The 17,789-nt window shown below is 37.5% G+C and overlaps 1 protein-coding gene across 9 annotated transcripts in view; it reads right to left on the bottom strand.

Moving 5' to 3' along the window:
* The window catches only part of YAP1 (Yes1 associated transcriptional regulator), a 116,155-nt gene that overhangs the window by 34,139 nt on the left and 64,227 nt on the right, over window positions 1–17,789 (bottom strand). For 4 of the 9 annotated variants that reach the window (XM_058289196.2, XM_058289200.2, XM_058289198.2 and 1 more), the window contains exon 4: window positions 4,294–4,407. The exons of 4 other annotated variants lie outside the window; for them this stretch is intronic. In XM_058289196.2, the coding sequence (XP_058145179.1) occupies window positions 4,294–4,407 (114 nt within the window). Of the gene's footprint in view, window positions 1–4,287; window positions 4,408–17,789 lie in introns of all 9 variants that reach the window. One more of the 9 variants, XM_058289201.2, reaches the window with a different exon arrangement.

Below are 17,789 nucleotides of genomic sequence, written 5' to 3'. Positions count from 1 at the left end.
CATAACCTTTGGGTAGGCCGCACCTCCCTCAGTCTCAGAGCGACTCAGATTTTGGGTAATATTCCCCACCTCTCCCAGCATTTGCTTTTATTGGAAACGTGTGCTTGTGGTTTCAGGAGTCAAAAGGACTGGGTAGCAGCTGGCATTTACTCAAGCAAGGGCCAGGGACACTGAATACCTGCGGTGTCCAGGATACTAGTATTGCCTCTATTGAGAAATGCATATTAGGGGTATTATAAGGTCTTTTTCAAGATCATATGGTCAATGATTTTCAACTAGCCACTTTCAATTTAGCTCTTCTTACCTAAGACACACAAATAGCATTTTCTTCTCCCTAACCTAAGCAGTTAATAATATATACAGTCCACAACCAGACACTGACCCTTTAGGCATAACAGGGAAGACTGAAAAAAGGAAAGAAAATAACACCTTGTTTTTAATAGATATTAAGAAACTTGCTTCAATAAAATTTACATGATTAGATATTGACATTCTTTCTACCCAAGACTCCATTAAAGGTATTAGAGGTTTCCGTTCTATAGACTCTAAGTGCTTTCTTGCATCATTAATAGGGCAGATGCTTAGGTATTTAAGTTGGTCATTAAGTGCATTTTCATCAAAAGAAAACTGTTAATTATAATAGATTACAGAAATATTGGGTCTTAAAGGAAACAGGTTAATGAAAGTCTGAAATGTCTCAACATTTAAACTTTTTAATAGATCTTTAGTTATTAATGTAAAAGACTTAACTTTTGTCTGTGGGCCCTTATTTTAAGAAGTTACATATACATTTTTATTTATCATTTTGGGGGACAAAAATATAATACATTTTTTGGGGGAAACTCTAAAACAAAGGACCAAAATCAACATCTAAGTTTTAATTACCTTTGGCATTTCCATGCACAGTAATATTTCATATACAGTTCATATACAAAACTGTAATAAGAAATTAAAGGATATTCTGTTTTTGCCACACTTGATTGCTCATTACTTCCCTTTAAGACTCAAAAAATATAATTTCCCCTCAAATCTCTGGCTTCAATATTTTTATTTAAACCATATGTATTTTTATCCAAGGAGTGCCACTGGCATTTCTAGAAGCACAGACTGCAAACACGGTTTAGTACATTCTTTTATATAAACAATAAGGACAATAACATTTAAGATCAGTTCATTGACTGTTACTATTTTGGTGTAGATTTTTCATTCTGAAGAATAGGAATTATAATTTCATTGTATTTCTATATTAGGACTTTTACTAGAAAATATTCATATGACTATATTATATAACACTGCAACGTACAAGGAATTTTAAACTTGAGACTCTTCATGTTTATAGTAAAAAAATCTCCAGGAGGAAAATAATCTCTTAAAGTGTTTATAGGAAATAATTTAATGGCCTGAATAATACTCAAGAATTCATTTTCATAAATACTATAGAAGAAATACAATTCCATTTTTCTTTTAAAAAAAGGAAATGGATGTGGCTCAAGCAGCTGGATATCCGCCTACCACATGAGGTCGAGGGTTCAGTTCCCAGTGTTTCCTAAAATAGATGAGCAAAGACAGCAAGCAGATACCATGGGCTGGTGTAGTAAGCTGATGCAACAAGATGACACAATGAGGAAACACATTGGACATACAACAGAGCAGGAAGCTAAGATGACTCAAGCAACTGGGTGCCTGTCTACGACATGGGAGGTTCTGGGTTCGGTTCCCGGTACCTCCTAAAAAAGATGAACAGACAGAGAAAGCAGACAGTGAGCACAAGCAACAGGGGGTGGGGGAAATAAATAAATCATTTAAAAACAAACACACAAAACCTCCACTTTTGAAAAGACAAGCTCAGTTTTTCCAAGCTCAATGAATATCAGCCACAGTAAAGAAAACCTGAAACCAAAGTGCTCCCAAAGGCTCTAGGGACATCTGGACACTACAGATAAAGCACACAGCCACAAAAAACCAACACCACTTTGGCAGGCCCTATTTGGGAATATATGATAATCTATTTCCCAATATAACAGAGACAGACTCAATGTATCAATTCCTACTCGAGATTCTTCTACCCCTCTTATTTGAACTTATAATTATCAATATATTCATTAAATATATGTCTCAGAGACTTATATCTTTGGGCTCCACAACCGTGAAAGCAACAACCTACCATTTATTTGTTTGCTTAACTCAAAGGCTCAGAAAAGGGGAGAGTTTATATTTCTTGGACAGAGAACATAATCCACTATATAGAACTTCAGATTTCAAGAAAAACCTCAAATTCAGCAGCTAACAGCTTGTCTCTATCTGCTGTCACTCTAGATCAGAAAAATCCACACATTTTTCCTTTCCTGTCCCCCTTCAGTTATACTTGAGCTCTCTAACTGAAACTGTCTGGAACAGATTAAAAGTTGGGCCACAAAATAAGAAATCTTTGGCATGTTGTCAAGCCTGTCTGGTGTACACATACACAAATACGCAGTGAGCTCAAAATGAGAAACTAAAGGCAGTAAGAGAATTTTATGAAACTCTTTTGAGCGCATCTAACTGTATGCTTGTATATACATATACGTGTTGGAGGGAGGAAGGGGGTTTTTGTTTGTTGTAGGTGGATTTTTTTAGTATATTCTCCCCTAAAACAAAAGCCTACTCGGTGTTTCTCATCAATGGGTCTACTTAAGCAAGTTGTTTTATTTCAGTGTTTTAACTGGAAACATTTTCCAAAAACAAAACAAAACAAAAACAAAAAACTTTGTTCTAATTCCTAACCCCTGCAGTTAGCTAAAAATTATGTTGGGGGGAGGGGGAGGACACCATATTTTTTAAAAAATTTTCCAAACACAGACAAGCTGAATTCTTTTCATTAAAGAGGATTTAAAGAAACATGGCTGTTATCTTTAGAGTCCCTACAAATGGCAACATTTATTAAGTTCTCTCTACTTGGTTTCCTGTTTCAACCACAATGGGTTATTCGAGTATTAAATTCAATCTGAAGTTGCAAATTATCAGCATGCCACATTACTTTTTCAACACCCAAACAGGTCTGAAGCTCAAAAGGACAGCATTTAAGTCAAACCGGATTATCTGTCAAAATGATGATCTGTGTCCTGACCCCACCTTTGACTTGACTTGAACAGGGGCTTAATCAGACCATGAAGCTGACAGTCCATCAACTCGGGGCAAACCAAGCCCTGGTTTATTTTTTAAGGCGTAAAGACACAGGAGTACTGCTCATAATGTCCCTGTCAAGTTCTTTTTCCTCCCAGCCCTGGCAGGCCCCCACCCCCAGGGTTACGTTTCAATGGCATTCACAGAGTTAATTCCTCCTTCCCGTAAGCACCCGCAGTTGTTGTTAGGTCAACCCCTGTAAAGCTTCAAAGAGTCCGCGTCTCCTCAGTCTGACCTACTCAGTGATCTGCACACTGTTTTCATTTAGCTGCATCCAGTCCAAGACGAAAGCTTCAAAACCACAATGATTTGCTTCTTTTTAGATTCATTTTTCCATGGCTTTGGAAAAATACCTCAGAAACCCAACTAAAGAAACTGAAAACTGAAAAATTATGGATAAAAAGCACTGAAGTACTTGTATATCCTTATCAAAATCTGCACATGTGTTTGGGAAGGGAGTTTCCTTTGTGTAAATGGTGGTTTAGCTATATGATTTGAAGGAGGACATGGCTTTCCTTTTTTGTTTCCTAGATAAAAAATAGACAAAGAAAATGATCTTTATACAAAAAACAAAACAAAACAAAACAAAAAAACAGCCAAAAGAAAAGAGAAGACGGGAAAACTGCTTGCAATGGACCATCTCTAGGGTGATGGGTTTCTCCCACCTCTACCCCACTGCCATGGAAAAACACTACAACTGCCAGGCATGGGTGGTACTCAGCGCACAGAAAAGGAAAGCACAAGAGACAGCGGGTCACAGACAAAAGCTGGTACCCCAGGCTGTAGATGGAGCCTGACAGCCTGATCATTACTGCAGCTAGAAAGATCATTTTAAACAAGAGCACTGTATCTTCCAAAAATGTGAAAGAAACAGTGATGATTCTGGTTAGTTAGCTGCCACAACATCCCTCCATCCCTGTCCCCAGGGGCCTAGACTAAAACACTGATTTAAATCTGAATTTCTCAAGTTTAAAGTGAGAAGTATAAAAATAGTACTGGGGAAAGTTAGGTGGGCAAAGCAATTTTTAATACTAAAAAGCAATGCAATTTTCTTTAAATGTAACTTCCCGAATTCACATATAAAAAATAGTCATCAAAAATATCTAAAAGGGTTTTGAGATGAACCTTTACCAAAACGAGGGTCAAGCCTTGGGTCTAGCCAAGAGGTGGTCTTGTTCTTATGGTTTATATAGTAAATTTCTCCATCCTGAGTCATGGCTTGTTCCCATCCATCAGGAAGAGGACCTATAATACAGAAAAAAAATCATGTTTGGTTTTCAATTGGTGCAGCTAAAAAAAAAGGGGGAGGGATGCTAATTTAAAAATAAGACATTTTAACATAAAACAATTCATTAAAACAGATTTAAGCATGTGTTCAGAGAAGAAAGGTAAACTGATAAACCCATCTTCTCCTCCAAAATGAAACACACCATTCAAGTAAAACTGACATCCCCAAAGACACACATTAAAAAAAAAAAAAAGGTCAGATTCTCAAAAAATTTAAAAATCATGACCAAAATAGTTATTACTGTTAATTCAAGGCATGGAGGTGCTATGACTCAAGGACTATCCCTCAAACCAATCGGTTTGGTGATAATATCTTCTTAAGGACTCCAAGGCCCTTTAATAAAAGGAATATACATAAAAGTATTTTCAGAAAATCTAAAATATCACAGGACTCTTTAATATAATGTAACCTTTAGCTAACACTGCCAAGCTCTGCTTATTTCCTTTATTTATGTCACTGGAGAACTGTAGTCAAAAAAAGCTTATTTAAGCAGCCTAGAAACGGCGGGGAGGTAAGGGTGGTGGCTGGGTAAGGAGCTAAAGCTGGTGGAAAGGAAATTTTTCAAGAAGGGGGACAAGATACCATTTTCAAAGTTACAGAATGAGAAGAAATTTTTTGAGGGAAAACCAAAGAATAGAGTGAGCCTAACAAGATTTTTGCATTTTTATGAAATAAGGAAGTAAGCCAACTGTTTTCGGAAGGTAACAGCAATGAAAAGAGAGGCCCAGAATAAATTCCTAAATTCAAGCATATTTTCTCCTCACCCCATTTCCCTCTCTTCCCACCCTCATACCAAGGATCAGGAAAGACAAGTATAAATTGGACAAAGTCTGAATTCATGTCTAAAATTCTTCCTTCCACGGACTAACATGAATTGAATACAAATCACTGTTCTAAGAATATTATGTACATTATTTTTCATTTACTCTTACAACAACCACAGGCATAGGCAAGATGATCTCCATTCTAATGAAGAAATTGAGGAACAGAATGGCTAAATCTGGTCTAAAATCACAAACCTAGTTAGTGTCAGAAATAATAGCCAAGCCCAGGCAATCTAGTTCCGGAGCTACTGCTCTTCACAACTACACCACTTACTTCCCACATCCAAGACGAGAGACAAGGTATGACTCCTGTGCAAAAGACAGAACCAGTTCCTTCTTTCTGCACTGGCAGTCGAAGCTAATTCCACAGGTAATGTGTAACAAGCAACTCTGGTTAAACGGACCACTCGACACAGGCCCATGAGACCCAAAGCCCTAATTCTAGGCCAGTTTTATTGGTATCAGGATCAGCTACAAATACCTTTGACAGATACTACACTGTCAAAGGTCTGCGTTGATGGAGAAGGGGGGTTGACACCCTGTTAGGAAATGCAGGCCTGCAAAGCTGGAGTGGTCTGTGTGTCCAGAGGCCCCAGCGGGAAGGCCCCGCCAGGCCTGGAGTGGAGTCCTGCACACAACGTCAGCCATGCCCAGAACGAAGATCTGCTGGAGATAGCCCAAGTTCATGAAAGGTGAACGGGAAGCAAACCTGTTCACACGTTAAATCAAACCACTTTTTCTCAGTAGTTTTCACTGTCTCTTTGGGCTCAATTTCCCATGAGGAAGACAGGACCTCCAACAGCTGAAAACTAATGACCTCTTTCTACCTTTAATAGTGAGGATGGCTCAACTGTAAAATGCTTTTGAAGAACAAGCAATGATATTCAAAAATTCTACATTGCTAAGATATTGTATGACTTACACATCATGGTGACCAAGTCACTGCGTGCCATGGGTACCTCAATTCAGCAACCCAAGAGAATTCATTATTAGCCTCCAGACAAGTGAGAATGGGCAGTAAACATTTTCATCCCAGTTCATTTTTACATAGTCTAAGACATGGAAAGATGGAGGTGGTTTCATGCCTGATCACCATACCAGTCATTTGGGGGAGAAAAGAATGAAAATATAGGCCCTGTGAAGAGAAAGAGGCCAGCATTTTAATGAGATATAAGGAGGGTGGGAAATTTGAACAGGACAGAGAGAGTAGTAAGCTATAATTAAGTAATTCATAAGTTAGAATTACTTATCCTTAGGGAAAACAAACTTTTATGTAGAATTTACTACTGGTTGAGTAATAGTTTATCTATTATAGCAAATTGTAACTCCCTGCAACATTTTTAAAACAACATACTCCACGTCATAATATAGAATGCAATATCAACTTCCTGCTCTTGCCTAAGGACCCTCTTGCATTAACAATGACTAACTAAAAACATCTGCAATTTCTAATCAAACAAGAAAGTCTTGATTAACTATGCCACAAGTCAGATGATCAACCTCTCCCCGCCCCACAATTCAGAAATAAACTGTCATCCACGACAATGAAAGTTCACTAAACACACCCTGATGAGTGGTTCAAAGTACAGTATAGAACTATCCAGAAGTTTCCTTAGAAACAAGAGTAGCTGGAAAAGTGGATTCAATAATCTTTTAAAGGAATCTAATTCTAAAATTCCTACCAATTTTGGTTTTGAAATTCTGGTTTCTTGTATTTATGATGAACCACAAATTGCTCTTACTAGACACAACGCACTATTGTTCTAAGTTCTTTACAAATGTTAACTCATTTAAGAACCCTACAATGTTAAGTAAGTAGTATTATCCCCATTTTACAGATGAGGAAACTAATGAACAGAAAAGTTACTCAGTTTGCCCAAGAGCTGGGGTCCAAACCTGGAGTCTAGCTCCCAAAACCCATGCTTTTAACTCCAATATAACAAACAGTCATCAAATGTTTGCATAAAAAGCCTTCTTTTCTGGAACTTTCATGAAATTCAGTGGCTTCAGGAATATTCATGTAGATGAATGCCCACATCCGATGTGCTTCTCTCAGTCAACGGCATTCTCTTCTCCACCAAATGGACGCTGACATTCACAAGTCAGGTCCCCTCCAGGCTGAGCGGTTTTTACTTTAAAATATCACTTGCATTTCTCTCAGATGAAACTTTAGTGTAGACGTCCACACGTCCATGACTAAATTTTAGCAACAGCCTACAAAGTGGACCTACCCGACTCTAATGTTAAGTTTCATACGTACCTTAAGCCTTGCTTCCTCTCCTCTGAGGAGGGAACTCTGACTCGGCTTTCCAAGGCTCTCCAAAGCCCACAGGAAAAACCGCCAAGTCTCTGGTGGGTTCACCACGGCCCTCTACAGTAGGCTCGAGCGCTGCGCAGGTCCTGAATGCATCCTCCGCTCAGAGCACCGCCTCCGAGCGCTGCGCAGGTCCTGAATGCATCCTCCGCTCAGAGCACCGCCTCCTTAGCGTCTGCGCTCAGTTCTTCGACCTTGCCTTCCCCCTCCCCAGCCAGCACCGACACAGGTGCAGTGCTTCTTGCAAGAACCCTTCTTCCCACTCTCTTGGCTCGGTTAACAACTTTCATCCCTCCTCACTTTGAAGGCCAGTACCTCACAAGTAAATTCTAGTCTAGTCTCACTATTTTTGTGAAGCTTTTCTCAGTTCTGTCCCACTAGAAGAATCTTCCCCACCTATACACTGAAACTGCACTTTTTTGACTTCTTGGGTATATACTACATATTGTCTTGTATTTGCTCTTTTACAGACTTTACCTAGTAATATTGTGAAGAGAATTTATCATTCTATCCAAGAATGCAGAAAAAGAGTTCTCTAGTTTTTTTATGAGGAGGTGTAATGGTTTGGAGTTGTGTGAAACCCAGAAAAACGGATTTTTAAACTTAATCCACTCCTGGGAAGTGGATGTGACTCAAGCAATTGGGCTCCTGTCTACCATATGGGAAGTCCAGGGTTCGATTCTCAGGGCCTCCTGGTGAAGGTAAGGTGGCTCCAACAGAGAGCTAGTGCAGCCAGATGACAAAACAAAAAGAGACAAAGAGGAGAGACAATAAGAGATGCAGCAGACCAGGGAGCTGAGGTGGTATAAGAGATTGAGTGCCTCTCCCACTCTGGAAGGTCCCAGGATCGGTTCCTGGTGCTGCCTAAAGAGTAGACAAGCAGACACAAAAGAACATACAGCAAATGGACACAGAGAGTAGTGAGCACAAAACAATGAGGGGTTGGGGGGTAAGGGGGCAGGAATAAATAAATAGATAAATCTTGAAGAAAAAAAAATCCTAATCCACTCCTGTGGACATGGGTTTATGGCAAATAGGACCATTTTTGGGTTTTTTGGAGGTACCGGGGACTGAACCCAGGACCTTGTATGTGGGAAGTGGGCACTCAGTCACTGAGCTACAAGCACTCCCCAGTGAATTGGGTTTTTTGTTTTGCTTTGTTTTTCAGGAGGTACTAGGGATCAAACCACAGACTATGTACATGGGAAACAGGTGCTCACTTGAGCTATATCCAGTTCCCCAGTAGGATCTTCTGATGAGGCTATTTCAGTTACACTGTAGCCCACCTCAATCACGACGGGTCTTTATCCTATTACTGGAGTCCTTTGTAAGAGGAATAAAACTCAGACCCAGAGAAAAAGAGCCACAGAGCTAGCAGCCAGAAACTGTACTCAGCAGAACCTGGAGAACAATAAGCCACCGTGCTCCTTGCCATGTGACAAGCTAAGCCAAGGATTGCTGGCAGCCATCCCCAGCACGAGAAAGCATCGTCTTGACAATGCCTTGATGTGGACTTTTTTCTTATCCTCAAAACCGTGAGCAAATAAATTTCCATTGTTTAAGCAGCCCAGGAAACTGAAACAGGGGGTTATACTTGATTTTGCAAGGTTGCTCAGGACAGAGATGGAAACATTTACTGGAATCTACCACCAGGCTAGTTTGTGATGCTTTGTTCTACACCTTTGAACTTGGGGTTTTCAAAACATACTAAAACTGAAATATATTTACCTCTGATTCTTCTGAGGTTTTGTTCCAAAGGAAACATTTTCTGTTAACATAAACATCTACAGTTAATGTTTGCCCTTGCAAACCTAAACAATCTCTAAATGAACATTTAAAAATTTTTTAGGTAGACACAATGGAAAGGGCTGTCATGTACAAATTTGGGGACCCTATAAATATTTTGCCACTAACATTTTGTGTGATTTCAATAAGCCAAACACAGGGCAAGTGTGTACATATATGAAGTATTAAATGTTCAAGGATCATGATGTCTACAACCTACACTCAAATTGTTCAGAAAATGGATTGATAGGCAGATGGATAGATGGATAAGCAAAGTAAATCTCTGATATTTCTCTGGTTTGAAGTTTAAACCATTCTAGAGTCTTCCATCTGTGTAGTCCATGAACCACAAGTATCAGTATCACCTTTGCAACATGTCAGAATGTAGAATCTCAGGCTCCCCTCCAGATTTACTTAATCAGAATCTGCATTTTAACAAAGCACCAGGAAATTCCTCTACACTGTACAAACAGAGAAGCACAGCTCTAGCAACAGGGCTTTAGTCTTCTCATTTATTTTATTAAACTCTTTTATACAACTACTATCAACTTTAACTTTACAAATATAGCATAAGAACCATTCATCAGGTAACTTAGTAAAACACACAAAAAAATCACCTTTTTTTTTAATAAATGAATTTCGTTTATAATTTTACAAATGAAATTAAATCTTATTTTTAGCCTCATATTCAACTCTAGAAAGAAAGCATACTTCAGAGTAAAGGGTTCAGATTCATAAAGACCTGGGTTCAAATCTTAGATCCAATACTTACTAGCTTTTGAACCTTGGGCAAGTTCCTTCACCTGCATGACACTCACTTTCCTCATCTATGAAATGGAAACGGACACTCTCTCAGTGAACTGGTGAGAGGACTGAAGGAAAAAGTGCTCGAAGTGGGGCATGACTCACAGAAAGTGATTCTCAGGACCCTTCCCTCTCCCTAGAGCAGTTCTACCATTTTGTTCCAATAGTATAACTTACTAAAAATCAAGTATAATATAAGTGAAGGGGCAGTTTTAAATATGAGATGAAAGATTGGGGTCTAAAAGATAAAATGATCAGATAACCAAAGTAGGGAAAGCCGTTTATGGGAATTCCATTAAGAAGAGGCACCTTTTTAATGATCTCCCAACTTTTTCAGGAAAACACTCAAACTTCTTAGTTTTCACACAAAGACTTTCTGAGGATATCTTCAATCTCATCTCCCCACCATTCCACCTCCAGTCATACTGCAGGCCTGGGTTAATCTCCCACATACTACTACTTTTATCTTCCCCTTCCTTGAAACTTAACTACCACTCCTGCATTAAAACCAAGGTCCTAAACCTAACCATTTTCCACAACTTCCATCACCACCACCCTGGTCCATCCTCTCCCCTGGGTTACTGCAACTGCCTCCTAACTAACCTCCCCATTTCCCATCTATGTCCACACAGCGGCCAGTGTGGTGGCCCCTCTCTTCAAAGCCTATAAAAGCCCTATATGCCTTTCCACGCACACACTCTCGCTGACGCTGTTTCTTGGAGAGGCCACCTTGCAGTTCTTCAGACATGCCTCAGGGCCTCTGAACTGGCTGTCTGCAATGCAAGGAACATCCTTTCCCTTTTCTCCAGATATTCACCTGGCTCTCACCATCCCATCATTCAGATTCCACTCAAGACACCAATCACAGAGGTCTGCACCGGAGAAGATATCTAAAACACCCCCGCCCCCAACGCTTAGCTGATCACTCCCTGGCCCTTGTTTTATTTTTCTTCTTCACATTTTTAATTACCTGATACACTGTGTATTCCTTTATATTCTGTATTTTCCTAATCTAAAATAGTGCCTGGCACACAGTAAATATTCAATATTTGTTGAGGGATATGATCCATTGTCTCTTTCCCTCCCCTGCTGACCCACAGGCTCCTCCTCTCTAGCTTTCTTGGCAGTCAATGCATACCTCTTCCATAAAACTTCTTTTATTATGTGGGAAAAGTCTGTCTTAACTTGACTTTCCAATGCCATCAGAGTATAATACAAGGTAGGCTATGTGATGTTTGTTGCATGAATAAGGAAAGGAAAAATATAATTGTCTGAAGGATATACTATGACATTTTGTTAAAAATCATTTTTCTGTTTATCATGTTATAGCTGGATGAACTTCCTAGAAGAAAAGGCCAAGAATAAGCTCAGAGAACTTTCTAATATGCAATGCACACTTTAGACTTTCTTCAGTGCAACTGAAGTCTTCTTAATTTAATTTGATGAAATAGCTGAAGAGTTTTAGTACATTTATTTATAACAGAATAGATTTCTAAGAAGTTTTATTAAGGCAAAAACAAACAGCTCATCATTTAGATGACTCAAAATAATGCAGTCACCTTTTATTTTCTTTTACCATCTGTTTACCCTAGTGACATCAAAAGAAAACACTATTTTGAAAAAATCTAAAGTTGTGGGATTTATTTTGTGTCACTCATGCTGTCTATATATGGTAGTCTATGGATATCATTTTTAAAGAATTAGCATCCTAATCTTTCACACAAATACTCCTCCTATGAGTCATAAAATTATTGTAGCCATAGAGTGTCAGAAGGATTTAGAAACCAGTGGGAAAGAAAAATATTCCAGCACTTACCAAGAAAAGATATAAAACAGACATTTGATTTGGTTCTTAAATGTAATTAATTTACTCTCTCCCTCATTCTCCCTATCCAAAGATGAACATTTCTTTAAAAATCCACAAATAGTCAGTGAAGAAAAGTTGAACGTGGCTACTTCTACTTTTAAGCATCACTAATAACTCATTTTACTGCAAGAGCTGGTGGCAATGATACTCTAAAAGTTTTTCCTTTATATTCCTTAATAATATCCTCTTACACTTCTAAATTAGTCTACTGGTTAAAATGGCAGAAATAAGCTTATATCCTTTTCTTCTACTTTTTAAGTTCACCAGGCACGTTAAAATCTGGCAACTTTCAGGAAAAAAAAAATTTACTTTCCCAAACAAGTCCTTCAATTACTTCCAGTAATAGATTTTTTTTTTTAAAGGAGGTGGTGGAATTGAACCCGGACCTCATACATGGAAAGCAGGCACTCAATGTCTGAGCTACACCCACTCCCCTAACAGATTTTTTAAAATATATATTATGGGTGCTAGGATCAAGTGAAGTCAACAATCTTGAATTTCTATATATATCTTCCTGCTTTAGAAGATAACCTTCTAAAATAAAACAAAGAGGACAGAAAAATATTAGCTTATCTGAAATAATCAAGCATACAAAGACATCTAAAGACCCATTTAGACAGATGTAGCTACTCTGGAGACTGAAATAATCTTAAACTCAAACTGAAACTTAATCTCAAACTGAAATAATCTTAAAAAAAAAAAAAGTAGCACAATTTTTAAAAATACGTATTTGAAGCTACTGAAAAACAAAGTAACTATGTACCCATCTCAACATGATTAGTTTTGGTTTCTTCAATAAAGGAAGAAATAGTTTTAAAGTGTTAGTTGGTACACATGCTAATATGTTAATTAATATATAAATACATGTCCAAATTCCAGAATGACTGAGTTTAAAGTCTTTGCTCCTTATTTTAGAGGCCCAGCTAGGCGGACTCAGCACAATCAATGGTCTTTTCTCAAACAACATCCAATGTTCTGTTTGCCATATGATTCTACCTTGCCTAGGTATTGTGAGGTGAAAAATGATTTTACAAATATTTTTAAGTTAAAAATCGTGACTGAAACTAGTTAACAAGAACAGAAATCCCCAGTGGAGAGAGAGTGAAAGTCTCTACTCTCACAACCAGAATTGGAGAGACGTCACTAGCTACTCTGGATATGGGATGAAAGCCTGACCACCCAACAAAGTCAAGACACTATCGAAATGTAAACTATAGTCCACAGTTAGTAGCAATGGTTAAATATGTGTTCATCAATTGTAACAAATGTACCACACTATTAAGGGATGTTGCTGATTTTTTATGTAAAATTTATGTAATCTAAAGCTTCTTTAAAATAAACTAAAATAATAAGAAACTATTGAGACAAAAATGTTATCTGTTGGGCATCACTGGGTTTCCCAAAGAAGAACCACTATACTGGAGAAGATAACGCTAAATTCAAGCTAATGTCATTTGCAACTTGGATGGACAATATCATTGAATTATTGTCTATTTTACCAAGAAATATTTTTATATAATTCCTATATACTGTTTATTTGCATCTTTTGTTAAATGAAATGGTCAAAAAAAGGACTGACCTTTATTTTTTAAATTTTAAGAATAATGGTCGTTTCCATATTACCAACCAACATTTTTCAGGAACTTAGTCATCACATAAATCAAGACACAAACTACATAAAACAAACAGCTTCTTAAGGACTGGTTACCTGGTTTATCATGCTCTTGCTTTTACTATTTTCCCTTTTCCTGTGGCCACCTTTTCTTAATTTTCTACATTTCCAGATGGGAATAAAGAATGCAGAATTTTGGTTAAAAAAAGATATTTGGGAGCACTGGGTTTTGTTACAGTTTTATTCCTGTTTTATTTCATTTTCGTATACCTTTGTTCCATATATTATGAATTCAGCTTGACAAATAATTTCCATCTAATAATAATCAATCTTCAGAAGAATCAGGAAAATTGACAAATATAAAAGAAGTAAAGTTTATTTTTATTTAATACTCTATGATCTAAGCCAAAGAGAATCTTTATGTGATCTAAAAGCCAGAAGATAATCCAGTTCTTGATAGGAGCCAATGATCCTTTTTTGAGGATAGAAAGCGTGTAGAGAGAAAACATAGCCCTAAACAGTGAGGTTATAGATTTCAAAAATTATTTTAAATAATAGTGACCACCTTTCAAATGACTACGTTTTAAAATGTGAGAACAAATCACATTTATCTATATGCAAGATAATATACTGAGCACCATATATTTGTTAATAACCACTAACTACCTGCTATTTACAGTATATGAACTGTCTCATTTAATCCTCAAAATAGCCCGATTCAGTGTTATTTTTATTGCTATCCTCAATTTCCAAATGAAGAAACTGAAACACAGGTAGTAAAAACAACAGCCAATAAATGACAGAGTTGGGGTTCAAACCCAGGTCCAACTGACTTGCACTTGATCTTAACCTCTATTCTAAAATTTGTCTCTGCCACAAATGTGAAAGGTAGAACTTGAAAGTTCATGAACTACAATACAAGAAGTAGGAATTATCAACTCCTAAAAGTCAATTCTACAACTTCTCACACATCCTTATATCTATTCTCTTTGTGTTTTTAAAGTTAAAAACCTCATTATCTATGTTTCGCCAGTCATTTTTACATCTAGTCTCTACCTGACATTGTTCTCGGAAACAATCTCTCTTTCCCACTTGGTCTTTAGTGCTCTGGCACTGATTGCACAAAGCAGGAGTAATTCAGCAGGCAAACATGAAGGCAGCTCTACACTGCTCACGTTGCTTGCTTCTGAATATTTCCCCCCCCCCCCCCACTGCAATGAGGTGCTTAGCACATTCCTCTAACACCCATCACATTTTGCGATCAAGACAGCATTTTCTCCACCCATTCTGAGGCATTTGCTAGGAATTCCAAAAAGTTTTTCATAATCAAGAAATATGAAAATGCAGCACTGGTAGATTTGGGCATTACTACCTGTCAGCTGTGAGTATACTTCTGACTTTAAAGAATCCCTTAAAATATACCTGTTACAAGACATTTTGTTTTTGGGTTGTTATCAAAGGTGTATTTTTCTTCTTTTTCTTTTTTAATTTATTGAAGTCTATCACTCATACATAAACAATAAGTGTACAGTAATAGCTGTGAACTTACAAAACAAACATACATAACATCATACAGGAATCTTGCACCTCACCCTACCACCAATACCTTGCATTGTTGTTAAAACTTTTTAACTAATGATTAAAGAGCATTGTCAAAATATTACTACTAACCAAAGTATTTTCCCCCAACTCTTCCATTAATATTATCTTTATGTCATTTATATATGAACATACATAAACAATAAGTGTATAGTAAAAGTTGTGAACTCATGAAGCAAACACCATAACATCATACTGGCATCCCATACATCAAGTCAAAGGTACATTTATTAAAAGCTAAAAAATGGCTTAATTGATTTTGCTTAATTTAAATCAAGGCTTATGATTTTTAATGGTCCAAAATAGTTACCAGTCCTTTGATGTCCAGTTATTTCTGGATTATCACAGGGTATTATTTTATTGATTTATTAGTCCTTTAAGATTCTGTACTCTGTAGGTCCGTGTTAACAAGTTACAACTAAAATATTTAATATATATCATACAAAGAGTAAAAGAAGTATCACTTTTCTCTTCCCCAATGCTTACTCTGTAATATCTAATACAAAAAACAGTTTACCCAACTCTTTATATGTAAAACTATTTTATACAGATCTCATTCATAAATCAAAGTTATTAAATCAATGTACTATAAGCACAATACATTGAATATAACTTTTCAAGGACAATCACCTCAAAGCAATAGGACATGTGGGAAAATATAGAATAAAGTCAAATAGAACCTTATCTTACTGAACCTTTACTTTTTAATTTTCTTTCCTTCACCTGTCAGATTTCTTTCATAAAGTTGTCATTTACTTGACAATTAAAAGGCACAGTTAAAAAATACAAGTTAATCTTCATTAGCAGTTTTGAGTTTTTGCCACTGGAACCCTTTCCACATACACTTTGTTTGGGGTACTTCCTCAATTACAAATATTTGGAAATTTGACCAGTAACAAACCACAACTCCAGCCTAGTAATAAAATCTATCATTTCAACTTTATATTTTGAAAAAGAACTTGTAAAAACAAAAATTAAACTTTTCATTTTTGCTAAACCAAATTAGACTGAACAAAAGAAAAAGAACTGCATAAAATCTTAAAATTGGAAGGTCATTAAAAGTAAAAGGTCATTAACTTCAACCAACCATTAAAAGTTACGAAGGGGAGATACAGCTCAAACGGCTGAGTGCCTGCTTCCCACATAGAAGGTCCTGGGTTCAATCTCTGATGCCTCTTAAAAACAAAAAGCAAACAACAAGGAAACCAACAAAAAATTCCAACTCAGGGGAGCCAGTGTAGCTGTGGTTGAGTGCTGGTTTCCCACATGAGGAGTCCCAGGTTCAATCACCACGCCCCAGATTTAAAAAAAAAAAAAAAAAGGTTATGCAGAAAACAGGTTTCTGGAAGTAGATGTGGCTCAAGTGACTGAGCTTACCCGCCTACCACATGGGAGGTCCGTGGTTCAGTTCCCGGTACCTCCTAAAGAAAACAGTTAGCTGGCACGATGGGCAGGCACGGCTACCTGACACCACAAGAGATACAAGAAAAAAAACAATGAGAGACACAAGTAAAGGAAGCAGAGGTTTCTAGTGCCTCCTAAAGAAACAGGCAAGATAGAGAGCTGACGCAACAAGAGAAAGGAGGAAAAGCATAATGAGAGATACAGCAAAGCAGGGAACAGAGGTGGCTCAAGCGATTAGGAGCCTCCCTCCCACATCAGAGGCCCTGGGTTAGTTCCTGGTGCCTCCTAAAGAAACAAAGAAGGCAAACAGACATAGCAAGTGAAACAACAAGGGGGTGGGAGAAATAAAATTAGTCTTTAAAAAAAAAAAAGGTTTGGAAAGTCTAAAGAAAATAACAGTATTTTATATAAAATGGTCTGTTTAGAAATAAGTATGTCAAGTCAGTGAGAACACAAAGCCACAATCAAATGTTTGAATGAAGATAAGTTTTAAAACATCAAAATTAGAAAGTATTTGTTAAGGTAAACTGTGATGAAAGTATAAATCAATTTGCACTGGGCTTGTAACCACGATAAAATGTTTTATCTGAAACCTTCAGATTAGCAGATTCAGAAGGCATTTCCTTCAGAAGGGTGTAAATTTTCTGTAGATATCTTGCTAGACTGGAGGTCATTGGCTGCTTTGTTACAGTAAATGCCCTCAAAATTCTCCTGCTCACTGTCTTCAGGCTCTAAAACCTCCTTAAATGATCATTTTTCCAAGCATGGAAGAGCACTCCTTTTGCTGCTTTGCTCAAGGAGATAAAGCTACTTTCACATTCTATATAATCCTTGAGACATTTCTTAAAACTTTTTGAGAAATAGTGTTATGGTCCTCATTCGCCAGTGCATGGCTTCTAAGCAACATGGCTGCCTCTTCCAGGTAAAGAGAGAGCAGCCCCTGGATGGAAGCCTCATCAACACGATACTATGGCTGTAATTTCAAGTGAACAACATAAAGCATGTCAAGATCACAGTTCCTGGACTCACCCAGGTCAACTAACAAGGGGATGATGATGGGCAATGCCCATCCCAAGGAACAGAGAGTGTCTGCAATTGCCAACCCATCTGCCCCATGGGATCTAAATCCC

This window comes from Dasypus novemcinctus, chromosome 27, assembly GCF_030445035.2.
Source record: "Dasypus novemcinctus isolate mDasNov1 chromosome 27, mDasNov1.1.hap2, whole genome shotgun sequence".
Taxonomy (NCBI): domain Eukaryota; kingdom Metazoa; phylum Chordata; class Mammalia; order Cingulata; family Dasypodidae; genus Dasypus; species Dasypus novemcinctus.
The sequence above is the reverse complement of the archived record's forward strand: the minus strand, read 5'-3'. Positions and strand labels throughout refer to the sequence as shown.